Source organism: Antedon bifida, chromosome 5, assembly GCF_963402885.1.
Source record: "Antedon bifida chromosome 5, ecAntBifi1.1, whole genome shotgun sequence".
NCBI classification, from domain to species: Eukaryota; Metazoa; Echinodermata; class Crinoidea; order Comatulida; family Antedonidae; genus Antedon; species Antedon bifida.
In genome coordinates, this window is record NC_136230.1 from 8,015,341 (window position 1) to 8,030,388 (window position 15,048).

A 15,048-nucleotide genomic window follows, 5' to 3' on the forward strand; every position below is an offset into this window, starting at 1 on the left:
TGTTTGGTTTTAATTTTGTGGGTTTGCGGTCTACGGTATGAATCATGTTATTTCTGTACATAATATGTACAGAAAAAGCACGAACAAAAACATTAATGTAATATGTAAGGCCAACATAATATTCATAGTAATTGTTCATTTGAAAATAGGCAAAACAGGAGAATAGGAATTCAATCTATTGCCTTCCAGAAAATTGCTGTAATACCCCCACAGTAGTACTGTACCACACCAGATGTTAAAAAATGTACTAAGAAGGGTAAGATACCAAACATGCTTTAAATCAGCTTTCAACAATACAAACCGAAACAAACATTTTACATATTACAGTACATTATTAATATTTATTTTCTTAAAAAGTCCATTACAGATTTACTTTACTGTAAGTAGTTATTAACTATTTTTACTTAAAAAGATTAAAATTCCAGTTATCATCATCCTTGATGTGACAAAAAACCATGAACCTATGAAGTAAAAAACCATATTTTCACCAAGATTTCTTGGCATTAGAAAGTATTATTGTTAACCAAAATGTGTAGATAACAGTTGATCTCCAAAAGATAAACAACACATATTTGTGGTATTTTTATTGTAAATACTGTACATTACTTTGGCTGGTTACCAGTAAAAATAAAACAAAATTAAAGTTTCACTTTTTAAAGAACTACAATTAAAGCAGTTACTGTAGTCTCTCGTAAATTGGGATTTAAACAGGTACAGGTAGATATTTTCTCAAAAGGTACAATGTAATGTAGTGGTTGACTTCAGTTTGAATTTGTAAATGAATGTACAGTACTAGTAAAGTTAGCACAACTACATTAAGTTCATCAGAGTTCATTTTGTTTCAAATTAAGCAGTTGAATAGGCATCTTCTACTGGGTTTACCCAGGAGACTTTGGCAAAATGCCACTGCTGTAGTGATATGATATCTGATTGATAAAAACACTATCATTGTCAGCCATATGGCATCAATTGTTTGATATTCATTCTATCTTATACTGTATGATCCATTACCTTTTCAAACCTACCCACCGGACTCTACCCCTCCCATTACCATAAATGAAGCCTGAATTTTTTATAGTGCACAATTTAGTCATGCATTTTCACAAGTGTCTTTTAAATTAGGAAAGAGAAACATTCCATAAAGTAAGAAATAATTGTTTGAAGGGTTGTAAATAAACAACGGAAGCGTGTGGGTGGAAAAGTTTTTCAAATTCCTATTTCTAATAATGAAGATGTTTTTATTGTATTTCAACCAGACTACTACTTGCGAAAGTTATTGTAGGGCCAACATATAATTTAAGTTTTGATAATAATAATAATAAAGATCAGAAGGTGTTCTTTACCATCATCTTTCTATTTTCTAGTAGTTATACTGTAGGCCTACTACTAGATATTATATCATCAAGATATGACATTTATCTAGGATCTAGGAATTTTTTTTCTTGAGTGGTGACGATTTCACTACAACAGCTTTTAAAACAAATGAAACTGTTGATTCTTAAATTTATCTTGTATTTTGGTTACTAATACCAACTGAAGCATTAACACATAAACAAAGGTTATTATTAAAAGTAGATAAAATTTGTACCAATTTCCTGTCCTGTTTGTTCTAAAATGCTGTCATCTGTAATAATGTAATGAATTGAAAGGGATCAATACTTATTTTCACATTTTTAAATCATAACATAAGTAAAACAAAAGAAAGACAAGAACTACAATGTTTATTGTAACACATTTGACAATAAGAATGACTGGTTCCTGAATATTTTCACAGGTTGCCTTTATACTGTAATATGACAATTATGAACAATAAAATATTATACCATACTGTACTGCAAACTATGTTTGAAAAAAAGAAACAAAGGGGGAAATGAATGGTAATTGTAGCTACAGTATGTATGGATGTATAAAAAGACCAACATTTAAATGCAATGAAGTACAAACTAATGTAATTGTCAGACAGATATACACATTCATTTTTAGATGGACTCATTTGAGAAGGGTCATTCAACAAGGTCAATACTAAAGGGTTAACAACTTAATTTATTAGAGGGTATAGAATGGGGCCCAGGGTTATTTGGAAAATTCTTGTGTCAAAGTTAATTTGTTATATTTCTCATACATAATCATGAGAATAACGAACTGTCATGCAGTTACCTTGGCCTTATGTAATAACACTAGACAATTTTGCTTATTTACATAATGTTTTTCAAGATAAAAGATATATCTTTTTACAAATAAATCAAAGAAAATACTTATAAAAAGTTTAATAGTAAAATAGTTACGCCTATATGCCTATATAGTACTCAGTAATGAGTTTGTTTTCATCTAACATTTTTACAAAATACTAAAGTTTCTATCTACCAAAGGATTCCTTATTGTACTTACCGCGGCGTTGGCCAATTCGAAAAATACCGCACACACAAGGATACTGAAAGCGGCGACTTCCAAAAACTTCATGTTTGTTTCTTATCTGCCTGTTCTTTGCTTGGCAAAGAACAGCTCAGTTTAACAAATTAACGATGATACTCGGCGAAAAATCTCCTGAAAGTAGTTTTTGTGAAATAATTTAGTAATCTTTTTGATCAAACTACCACCATCTTTCGCCTAGAACTGGGATCGCGGGGACAGCTTCGCCGAAACAATTTCTGCAAGTGGGATAGCCCAGATTTCGCGTATTGATTCTATGGAGCCTAATCACTCAGTTCCAAAAATATTCACACTTTAATAAACAGTGAATGTTTATAGCATTCTTCTACTTTTCATGTAAAAGGGCAATTTTAAACACTCGATAAAATAAATATTCAAGTCTATTGCTACCTCAACGCAGATTGTAGGTACTATATTGTGATGGCGAAGTTGGGAAAGTCTAATCACCGTTAAACCAATTCCATACGCCTGGCATACAGAACAGAAGGTCAAAACTTACCGGGAATCTGAAGCCAGTGATTTGATGAAAGTTGACACAAAAGGTTGAGAGAATTGCAAAGGAAAGTTACAGGGCGTGTCTGCTAAACAGCTGTCTGGTCAAATTCCTCGCCAATGAGCCATGGTAGAAACTGAGACGAACTTGATTATTTTCTTTTCTTCACAAGACATTTTATGAGCAACCATGTAAAAATATCCATCACCTCAACGCCCAAATAATACTGTTGACAATTTCTCAACAGTAATTTGACTGCCAACACTATAAGATGTTATTTTTTTTACCTCCATGGTAATGGTAAAAGACTGTTTGAATCCATTACATGTTCTGATTTCTGTTCTTATTAATAAAAATTACCCACTGTATAAATCCTAAAAGCTTTTTTGTTTTATTGTGTTCTTTTATGTTTATTTCATTGGTAATCCATTTCATTAACCACGCTAACGTCAGTATTAATTGTATTGTGCATGTTACGTAACTTGTTTATTTCTAGGCTTCCCTACCCTTATTTTTACGGTCCGTATCCTTTGTTTTGGCTTGTTTTACGCTATAGACCAAAAAGAAATGTGTAGGCCTAAAATAGTAAAGAAGAGATATGATAATAGCCATAAGAGATAGATTCTGCAATGTTATTTTGTTTTTATGCCTACGTAAAATTGATTTACATAATACCAAAAGACAAAGTAATGTAAACTGTAATACATTTTTTTTTTCGAATTTCAAACGATATGTTTACGTGAGAGTGCATATATATAATTACTCAATTCAAGTCCTACGCAAAGTTTGTATCAGCACAATAAAGTACCGAACTTAGGAAGTTATAGGTAGCACAACCCATGAAATGGGATCAAGCAACTTATATCACGGATTATTTGACTAATTTAGGATAATTACTTCCCAAACGACATTTTGGTTTCCCTTTACTCGTGAGAAAGTTTTGTCAGACGATCAAATTATATACGTGATTGCAGTTCCATAATAAATGTATGATTCTTATCAGTTTTAATTGTTTAAATAGGAACAATTCTTACTTTTTAACCTTTTGACCGATAACGCTCTTCCGACGTTTTTAGACTGTTCAGGAGGTACATTAATAATATAAGGTGCCAACTCTACGGAGGCTTTGATATCTATAAGACCATTTCTGTAATATTGTTTACAATGATTTTTCTGATGCGGACACCGAAAGACACAGATTGATCAAATATATTTCTGTATTTTTTTTTATTTATTCACTGTACTGTACCTTCAACTTAAAGTAAAATTACGACATTTTGATAAACCAGTTTCCAATAGGCATACCCTTCAAGTTCCACACCACAGTGCCGGTAAACCATGGCATTTGCCGGTGCCGGTACTAATCTAAATCAGTAAATATGTTTTATTTATCACCAACACAGATGGGCTTTCATGCTATTGTTAAGATATGTAAGTGTAAGTCCTGTGTAAGTCATATAGAAAAAAAATCGAGAGTTTTTCGAAATATCAGCGGGAATGTCCATTGCGCTCCTCCATAATAAGCGAACTGGATTAAAAAATAATTTAGTAAATATAATAGTTTATTAAGCACAGTAAACTATTATTAATCAATATATTAATATTGAAACATATTACACATCTTTTAGATATACAGCGCGATAAAACCATTTGAAACGAAAGAAACCAATAATTATTTTATTGTATAGTCTGAAATCGTGTTAAATCATCAACCAAAGATTGTTTCTAGCTGTGTTGGGGTGCTGGGTTTGTGTTTGTGGTGTTGACGCAAATATAAAATTTGGGTTCGAAACTGTAATTAATACGGTACAGAGTCAAAACAAAGACCGAACCAAATTAGTGCTGATTAAATGTCAAATCTCGTTACTTGAAAAATATTGGCTCCACCTACTTTTGTAGCCAACAGAGTCGATTTCATCGCGAAAGTTGGATCTTCGCTAGCGAATTTGCCGATCTAGGCTTTTGGCATTTTCTACCCCGATTACAGAAAATTATAACAATTTTCTATTGAAAACAGGGGAATTTAGCGTAGATAGCAACAGCCTAGTAGATCTAGATTCCGTTTATCTGTCTTTCTTTTACTTCGGATAGTTTATTTTATCGCGAAACGATTAAGTTCGGGTACATGTTCGTCCAGCCCGCGCGGTAAAAACCAAGAAACCGCTGAAGGAAGGATTAAGGAATGGAGCCCAACTTAGCGACGGGAATTCAGGCTGCATTAGATAGATTTATTCGATTTGTTAAATTCTGGTAAGTTTTCATTTTATAAAATATAATTAATGTTGTAAATGTTATAGATGTTATACGTTTTCGTTGATAGTTGTTGAAGGAGGGTACGTTTTTACGGTATTCAATTATCGTACATGCAATTCCTTGTGCAAGTGTAATAGTGGTATTCTGATGGGAAACTGGGAAATTCGGGGAATGATGATATTGATGAAATTGAGGGGAGATGAAAAGTACGATAACATTGTTCAATTTATTATACTGATAATGAAATAAGGTGATATTACCCCAATAATCTTAATAATTCCATTTCTGTATGTATGATTTTCCATTATTGTATTTTTTTAGTACAAAAAAACCTGAGTGAGATGTAGTTGCTTGCTTTCCATTCACAATATAAAAATATTATATATATAAATATATTAATTATTTTGTAGGTTTTTATTAACAGTACTGATTGTAGTAATACCAAGACAGGCATCAGCTGGGGTAAGTACAGTAAAGACTGTTTTCATTCAAAAGAATGGAAAGTGAAGTGTAAAGAAAATGAAAATACCCTGTATAATTGTGATTAACTATTTTAACAATCTAATTACAAAATTAATAAATATTTTAAGTTCATTCTCTTTTGTAAACATGTACAGTATGTGCAATTCTTTGGCACAATATTATATCACAAAATGGACTAATACTAGACTAAAGCAAACTTTCTCAGAATCCTACCAAAACCATGAAACTACTTTTTATCCTGGAGATGATTTACTGTCTAACATTTTATAAACAATACATACAATAAAATATCACCCCTAGGTCATATTTATATGAAGATTGACCTATTGACCTCCAATGTCTTGACCAAGAATATATTTATATCAATAAAATGAGCAATCTATACCATAATATAATTAAAAATACAAGCTAATATTTTTATTTTAAAGAATATAAGAATGAATAAATGAATAATACAGTAACAATGTATCATAACATAGCTCCACCCCTTACGTGGACTGTGTTTGTGTCTCGATTGTTTTAATAAATTTCTTCTTTCTCTATCACTGTGATCATTAGGAAGGACATTGGTGGTGGTTTACTTGGTTGTTTGAGGTGTGATGGGCCAGTTTTTGAAAAAAACAAAGCACTGATCTTATTGTTGCAAACGAAATAACAAACACCATAGAAATGCCACAATACCATTGTCCTTCCTATCACCTCAATAAAAAAATATCAAACTACTTTAGCTTGTCAGTAATTGATGAGTTAAAATGTCTGTTAACCATGGGTAAACAAAGGTAATAATGTATTTGTCAAGGATTAAACAGATTAAAAGTATCAGATAGGATTATTGAAGTTAAATCCAGTAGATTAATTATTTATGGAATATTATTATTTTTGCATTATATATCCAAAACACACACTTTTATCATTATACCATTGTTTCAACAGTTTAGTTCATCAGAAAATAGTAAAAATGTGAAAGACCTTTGAACTTTCCCCAATAAAAGTTGTGTTGAGTGCATACCGTTCATATTACCCACCCTGTTTATTTTAAAAACTTCTCCTGAGCTAAATTTAGAGTCAACAAATGAGATAATATTCCTGCTTTCTGTTACATGTTACATTATGTTGCCACCCACTCATGTAGCTGTTCATTTCCTCCCTAAGCATTGTTCACACTGAATCATCATAGAGTAAATATTAATGTTTATTCTACAAAAAAAAATGTTTAGAAACAGGAGAACCATGTATATACAGAACTTTTCAGAGATAAATTCTAAATGGTTCAGAAGTAGGCTAATGGAACCTGGATTTGGAGGGCCTCACTATTCCTGATAATACTGTACAGTAGTGGTACATTTCTATTTTTAAGCATCCTCCTCTTTTTTTTAAACTATCCTCCTCGTTTTTTATATTGTATAGTTTTCTGGAAAAACAAAATAGCAATATGGTAATGGTTTAAATTTATATAGCGCAAAATACAAATAGTCTCTATGCGCTGATTAGCACAAGTGTTAAAATGAAAATGTTGATGTAAAATAAACCACGAAATAGCTAATATAAGAAAACTGAATAAATTGACCAAGACAACAGAAAAAAATACTATGGTGAAAAATCCTAATAATCATTATCATATTACATACAGTAAATTATAATAATTTATTTAAAATTAACTTTATATTCTCTGTTGGTGCTATCCACATTTCTCTTGATATTCTGTTTCCACAGCATGAGAATATAACAAAAAACAGCTGACATACAATACACTACATGTTTAATTGTCTAAAAATCATCAAATCCACTTTTAAAATAACACAATACAAATAAGACACAGAAACACATACGGTAATAACGGCACATTGTTTCAAAGATATAAATACATAGTAAACCATAACAATACAACAATACTGTACCACAGTGCTTTGGATTTTCAAAGAGAATCTAAATGTTTTATTAGCATGGCCAAAGCAGAATAATTTTGTGGGTATATAATGTTTGCAGCTTTTTGCCTATTCGACTGAGTTGGCCTTGTACCAAATCATTAGTTTCCTAATTCAATAATTGTGAAAATGGTAAAAGTTATTATAAACAAGTAGGTGTGAAAAATTAAAGGAAGACAACATGGTAACACATACAGTAGGATAAACAACTCAATTTGTGGTTTTAACTCCTGTAAATTATACGTAACAACACTACCAATACCATTAGTATCTCTCCAATGAAACAAGACATGACAAAAATTCTTTATTACATTTCACACAGTAAAACATTAATTCTGTATAGTTATAAAATTAATATATTTGCATAGTAGTGTTTGGATTTGGATTTTATATTTTATTTTTGGAATTTGTCAAATATTGTATAATGTACAGTATGTACACATTTAAAGTTGTATACTAATATGCTGTACTTTCTTTGCTCCTATTTGTTCTTTTTAAACAAAAGTCTCAATTTCTAATATTTTTAATAAAAAAGTTTTACAGTTTAAGACTTTTCTTTGAGGCTGATATGATTGGCCGATAAAATCTAGGTTTAGATTTGACCTCATCGTTGGAAAAAATTTGTCATATGTTTCGGTTGTGGTATCGATAACGCCCTGGCGTTGAGGCCGAGTCACCGGTGGTGACCTAAATCCTGGTAGAGTTGATTAAGCTCAGTAGGGGTCTCTGGTCAATGTAATTCACCTGCAGGATTGCAGAAGTTAGTAACTACTGTATATATTTTGTATAAGTACTTTAAAAGATTTATAATCAAGTTCTGAAAGAGAGAGTTTTTAAGGATGAGAAGGTATTACAAATCAGTATATACATATTACAGTAATGTTTAAAGAAAGATAAATAGGCAATATTAATATCTAATATATCTATATGCTACATACAGTAGCAATAATATTGTGAAACATACAGAAAATAGGTTTCTAGATGTAAACAAAAAAAAGTCACTTCAAGTCAAATATCGCTGAAATAGAAAAATATAATTAAAGTTCTGTTCAGAAATTAAGTGGAATGAAATATGTCAAAAAGTATTGATTTCTATTTGTTGTAAAAGTCCATGCCTTACAAACACCACCACACATACCAATCATAATAATGTTCAGTTTGCTGTTGGCAATCGGGGAAGAAAAACTAGGAAGACAAATTCTTGTTTTCTCTATAAACACCGCATTTTTATCTCGTTTATTCATTGAAAATTAAGTTCACCTTAATATGGATACATTCAGGTGATCGCCTTCAAGGCTTGAGATAATTTTCCTTCCAAATTTGAAGCTGTGTGATTTCTTCATCCCACCCAGTCAACTTGCTAACATTTAAGTGTCAGAACATGTCACTCCAATGCCATTGATTTCTTTCCTCTCAATTGGCAAGTTTCTAATGGCACAAAATGAAATTACTTTTGGTTACATTAGTTGAAATGGAGTTTAGAATACTATACTTCAAACTTTCTTTAAAAATAATAGAATGTCCAAAAAATATGGCAACAATGATATTTATAGTGGATTTTGCAGGGGCATGTGTTTTTTAGCAAAGCGTCAGTTTAATCCACTACTGTAATACCACACACCCCACATGCTCAGGACACTTGTTTTTGTGTACTGTAGATAAAAAAAATTGTGTTTAATTTTGCGTGACTTGTCCTAAATCTTTAATCCCACCCTCGCACACTTTTTAAGCTAATATATTACTAATAAAGGTCTTGTGTGGTGTTTACAATTAAGTGGTCCCATAATAGGAAATTATCAACAGATTCCCTTGAGTCAATCTGCTGGGTCTATGGTCGTTGAGGTTTATGTTTAGGAAGTATTAAAGAAAAGGACTTCCGTGTAACATACAAATGGCTACAGTTTATGGTCTGACAGTTTGAATGTGATATAAACTATAGAATTCTGAAATAATAATGAAATAAATTGTGAAATAATAACAATAATTAAAGGGTATAGAAATTGGTATAGAATGTTGTTATACTGTAGCTAAGCTTAAGTAATACACTTATGTGTGGCCATTGTGTAGTATTAACTGTATACAGTATGTTGAAGTTGAGAGAAGGCCTAATTTGACCTTTAACATATAGCACTGGTACATTTAATTAAAACTGGTATTTTTTACATGTTTCTTTTAGGGAAAGCCCCATGGCAAAGCTTTAGACATATTTCTTGGAATTTGTCCACCTGGAGTCATTGATGAGAGCCAGTGTGGTGCTTGTGGTTGTGTAGGACCCAAAGGAGATAGGGTAAGTTATAATGCTTGGGGTAAGTAATTACTGTATATTGATCATAATATCATGGCAGAGCAGCTATAAGCCCCTCAAACTATACATGTTATGTATGCATGAGTTCCTGTTACATTTCTGGATTGGAAAATAGTTAGTTTAGCTATGGAGAAGTAGGGTTAGAACTAACTTAATTTCTCCATGATTTGACACATTAGCAATTTTACTTAATTATCTATTCTTATTCTAATCGTTGATATACTCTCCCAATGTTGGAAGGTAAAGTAAGCTGACAGTATTTCAATAATTTAATTAAATTGAGCCCAGTAAAATATTTGGTTGTTGAAAAAAATGATTTTATAATAGTTACTATTATTATTGAAAGTTTCAAAAAAGTTTCAGAAACATTAGTATTCCAGAGGGCGACATTTCAATTTAGTCAAGCTTCAAAAGCTACATATTTATGTTAATTTAGATATTTTCAATAGATTAACAAAAAGTTGGAAACTAAATATTAACCATATGTATAATTAAAACAATATTGGAAAATCTAAACAAATCAAAATAATGGTACCAGAGGCATTAAATTCACTTATTAATCTATTGTTGTAACCTTTTAATGTATTGTAAATTGTTACAATCTATCAAGTGGATTTGTTTTAAATGACATAGCCTGGAAGGGCAATTATTGTCCTTGACTGGGTTTTGACAGAATGACCACTGAATGACCTCATGGAATGGACCAATTATGATTTGATTTTAATATTTAAATTAGTATTTAATATCAACCAACCAAATTATAGCAGATATGTTAGTATTTCAGATACAGTAGACATTTCAGATACAGTAGACTCTTCTTTTAACTTAAAACACAGATAATAATCAATAAAACAAATTTAAATAACCAACGTAATGATTGTGAATTAACACACAATTTGTTAAATTCTTGGGTTTTCTGGAAACTGTAAAGAACACATTTTGTGATTTTTATCAACCAAATACAAACTACTTTGCAATAGAATTCTAATGTTGTACACTACAGGCCTGCAATAGGTTAGACTTCTCTCCACCATTAGTGACAATAAATAATACCATTTATAGACTGTTTGCTTTATGAAAATCAAACTATCAAAATGATTAAAAGGTTAACTTCCTTTCTAACCAATTGAGCAAGGTGTAATTCAGGATGTTTCCGAGCGACCAATCTGGTGATTTGTCATAATTGGGTCTGTTAGTTCAGCTGGTCATGTTGACTAGAGGAAGTTATTAACTTGGTTCTTCAGAATAATCAGATACCAAGTTCTTAAATTCTTGAATACTTCAACAGAAACATTCCTTTTGGTCTTCTTGATGGAAGGCATCATTGTTTTCTAAACATTTTTTGGTCTTTCTTGGTCCCACCCGAGAATTACTTGCATATTTTTCCGCAAGTATTCTCAATGTACTTATTACAAATTACATCAAAGTAGGGCAAAACATCTGACCAATTTTTTGGTCTTCTTGATCAATTTTATCATGTACTCAAAATCCACAACAAACCCTTTTTTTAATTCTTCAAACAAAAGTTTTTGGTAAATCATTCCTTATCAAGCCCAATGTTTTCCTGCTTCCCTCAGTTATCAACATCCTAATATCATATTCCATATAATAGTTTACTATATTAAATTTCATTCCGATATTTTTTTCCGAAGTTTCTAAGCTTCCTACACCCGATTAAAAAGTTAATTTGAAAAAAAAAAGATTCTTAAAAAATACATAATCTTTACATTTTACAAACATGAAGGGATAGAAATAAACTCTTGCATCATTAGATAATAAAAAAAAATAACCTGTTATTTCTTCTAGGGTCGAACAGGATTTATAGGTCCCGTTGGAAATCAAGGAGCTCTTGGGCCTCCAGGGCCACCTGGTGTTCGTGGGCCTAAAGGGTATGAAGGAGCTGATGGTGTCCCTGGACCTAGAGGTGACCAAGGGGATGATGTAAGAATTCTCACGTTTAAACTTAAATACAGTATTGTTATTTTCTTCAAGGAATATCCAATGCTTTTCATTTTTACCTATTAATTTTATGTCTGATGTTTTATTGTCCAGTAAATGTTTTGTGTTTTAATGTACAGTAGTAGTACAGTATGTTGAATTGACTGACATGATGTCGTAAGATCAATTGTTACATTAGATACATTATATATATTAAAATTACTAACAATATACAAAAATAATTTTGTATTCACTTTCACAAAGTGTGCAAATAAATGTTAGAAAAAAATTGTTGATATATTTAATTTTATTATAGGGAGATTCAGGAAGACCTGGCTTTTCGGGTTACAAAGGACATAATGGTAGGGATGGATATGCTGGCCGACCTGGTGTTCCAGGCACCCCAGGATGCAATGGTTCAATTGTAAGCGAGACACTTTCATTTATGCAGATCTCTTTCAAAAATGTCCCCGACATATCAACTAGTTTACAATACAATACATACAATATCTACATCCAAATAGAAAAGTACCCTAAAAGCTATACTGATCTATTATATATAAATACATCAGGCACAGGACATTAATTCTAAACCACCCGGTGATATACTGTAATTTAATTAATTAATTTGAAACTATAAAGATGAGAAAATCTGTGAGAATAAGAAAATGTCGCCCCAACCGAGACTCGAACCCGGAACCTTCTGCTTGATATGCAGATGTCCTTACCATTAGACCACTGGGGCTTTCATGGTATTGTTCAAACTCGATTGGATATATCTATTAAATATATTCAATCTTATGTCACATAAAAGACTCTATAATATACATCTTAATAGCATACATTTTCCGACAATAAATATATGTTCTACAGTTAGTTCTTGTGACAACTATTCTAGAACAAAAGCTAGTTCAAATCTCTCTCATATACAGGGGAAATGGTTGCATTCAAACACACCATACTATTTCCTGACTTATTTGATCCACACATACATTTACAAATTTCTAGCCTATCTTTAAAGAGAAAATATAATTTGTGGAAAATATTAATAAACTAACAATCAAAACCATTTATTAATTACCTTTAATAATTCAATTTTTTATAGGGTGAGCCTGGACTTTCTGGTCCACCCAGTACTAAAGGCATACCAGGACCACGGGTAAGTACACAATAAACAATATAATATAATATCTGCTTTCCTAATATTTGGAGACTTTTCCATTATTATTATTATTTCCCTGAAAAATTTGTTTTTATTTAGACTTGTTGATTTACAAGAAGATAGGAAATACAGAAAATAATGATTTTGATTTTTATATAATGATGCCTTATTTCAATAGGGACCAGATGGACCAAAAGGACCTAGAGGAGAACCATCCCCTTTCACTTTTGTGCCCAAGGGTGAGTCTGGTGACCAAGGCTTGAGAGGAAATCAAGGTCCACCTGTGAGTTTTATTTAAATGTGCATATAATAATTTTTTCACACCAGTATAAATCATCTGAGATTGCACAGGCTCCTCTGTGAAAAACACATAAGCAAGTATTCTGTTTTTTATTGCTACTGGGCATGTGTACTTGTCCTGGTTTTTGAATGACCAATCACAGTGCATTATGCTAATAATGATATTTTAAATCCAAGCTATTCACAGAATTTGAAATGTAATGGAGATCAAAATATTTTACAAGTTGTAACAATATATGCAGTGTGAAAGGGTAAAAAGTGGAGCTGTAGCTTGGTGGTTAACGTGCTTGCCTTCCAATCCCAAGGTCCAGGGTTCAATCCTGACCTAGTGCCAGGGTTGTAACTCACAAAACTTACTCCACTCCCTAAGCCTCAAATGAGACTTAGTTTATAAGCATGATAAATTATAAAATAGTTTATCCATCCTGTAATGTGCTCTCTGTTGGATGCGTATGAAATAAAAATAAAAAAACCTTCATGACATGAGTAACGGAATGATGAATGTAAATGTGCACATGGAGATTAATATGATTTGAGAGATTATTTTTTGTGCAATGGCAGTTATGGGCAATTCCCATATTTTGGCAATAAAGGAATGCATTCATGTTTACCAATAATGAGATGATATTCAATTTATTAATTTCAGGGACGCTTTGGATCTAATGGGCGAGATGGATTTAGAGGCGATACTGGTTACAATGGTGAAAAGGTCTGTAATTAAGGATATTGTTTTCACATTTTTTCACGCTGCTGCTCTAGCTCGCTACGTCACAAGAGATGACGTAATCCGATATAAAGCAAGCAGCAGTTTTAGTACTGAGAGACTGACATTTTTGCAAAAATGGAAACTCCACTATAATTTATAGGTCCCAGCTGCTAGACCCAAAAAACGTCTGGGAAAAGAGTCTAACGGTTGAATGACAAATCCCAAAGCATTTCTGGTATTTATGTGTCCCATGATATTATATAATACTGTAAATCAAAACAGTCCATGAAAGTTTTTGTTTGTACCATGGAACTATAATTATAGTTCCATGTTTGTACTAAAGTGACAGAAATTGAGTCTGTATTTCATATCAAAGTTATTCACTTCTGTAACAAAAAAATAATATTTATTCACATATAAAAAGAGAAAAGAAACGTTTGATTATAACTCAAAAACCATTGTCTGACAGACAATTTAAGTAGTTTTTGCTTTAAATTACATTTTTTCAGGTAAAATAACTATTATGTGACAATAAAATGACACATTCAAAAACAAATTTGAAATAAAAAATATTTTTCAGAGGGACAATATATCTTTAAAACTGTTACGTCAATAAGCGAGCAGCGTTTTTTGTAAGAAATATTTCTTATTTAACCAATATTTAATATTTTTCCTTCTTTGTATATTATGATTTGTTGATAAATAGCTAATGTGAACTTGAATTGTTGTTAGGGTGAAAGAGGAGATCGTGGACCAAGAGGAGAAAGAGGAGGTCAGCCTGGACCAGATATTGACCTCAAAGGTCAGCCAGGAGAGACGGTTTGTACATTTGTATTTTTTAATTTAAAAAAAGGGTAGTATTTGCCAGTGTTGACAAATTCTGGTAAACTGAAGAAAATTAGTTTTCAGAAGTTCATTTACCTTCTTTGTGAACTCAGCAAATAAAAACCAATTATTGTAGTCATCCTGCAGATGGACAAAATGACAGCTTTCAATGAAATTCAAATTTATTTCTTTCAAATCCAAAATAAATGATAACATTTTTTTCATTTT

The 15,048-nt window shown here is 31.6% G+C and overlaps 2 protein-coding genes and 1 non-coding gene across 4 annotated transcripts in view; 1 reads left to right on the plus strand and 2 right to left on the minus strand.

The window, feature by feature from the left end:
* Positions 1–2,796, minus strand: part of LOC144843137 (uncharacterized) — a 49,909-nt gene extending 47,113 nt beyond the window's left edge. For both annotated transcript variants that reach the window (XR_013612229.1, XM_078699862.1), the window contains exon 1: positions 2,389–2,796. Coding sequence is in view for 1 of the 2 variants with exons in the window: in XM_078699862.1 (XP_078555988.1) it covers positions 2,389–2,460 (72 nt within the window). In the remaining variant the exon portion in view is untranslated. The remainder of the gene's footprint in view (positions 1–2,388) is intronic.
* Positions 2,797–4,849: 2,053 nt separating this feature from the next.
* The window catches only part of LOC144843817 (uncharacterized), a 34,871-nt gene continuing 24,672 nt past the window's right edge, over positions 4,850–15,048 (plus strand). Inside the window, exons 1-9 of the mRNA XM_078700771.1 lie at positions 4,850–5,173; positions 5,587–5,638; positions 9,761–9,871; positions 11,696–11,830; positions 12,144–12,251; positions 12,933–12,986; positions 13,168–13,272; positions 13,936–13,998; positions 14,728–14,814. Of these exons, the coding sequence (XP_078556897.1) occupies positions 5,106–5,173; positions 5,587–5,638; positions 9,761–9,871; positions 11,696–11,830; positions 12,144–12,251; positions 12,933–12,986; positions 13,168–13,272; positions 13,936–13,998; positions 14,728–14,814 (783 nt within the window). The 5' untranslated portion in view covers positions 4,850–5,105. The remainder of the gene's footprint in view (positions 5,174–5,586; positions 5,639–9,760; positions 9,872–11,695; positions 11,831–12,143; positions 12,252–12,932; positions 12,987–13,167; positions 13,273–13,935; positions 13,999–14,727; positions 14,815–15,048) is intronic.
* On the minus strand, positions 12,500–12,572 carry Trnad-auc (transfer RNA aspartic acid (anticodon AUC)). Its single transcript has one exon. It is a non-coding gene; the product is annotated as a tRNA-Asp (tRNA).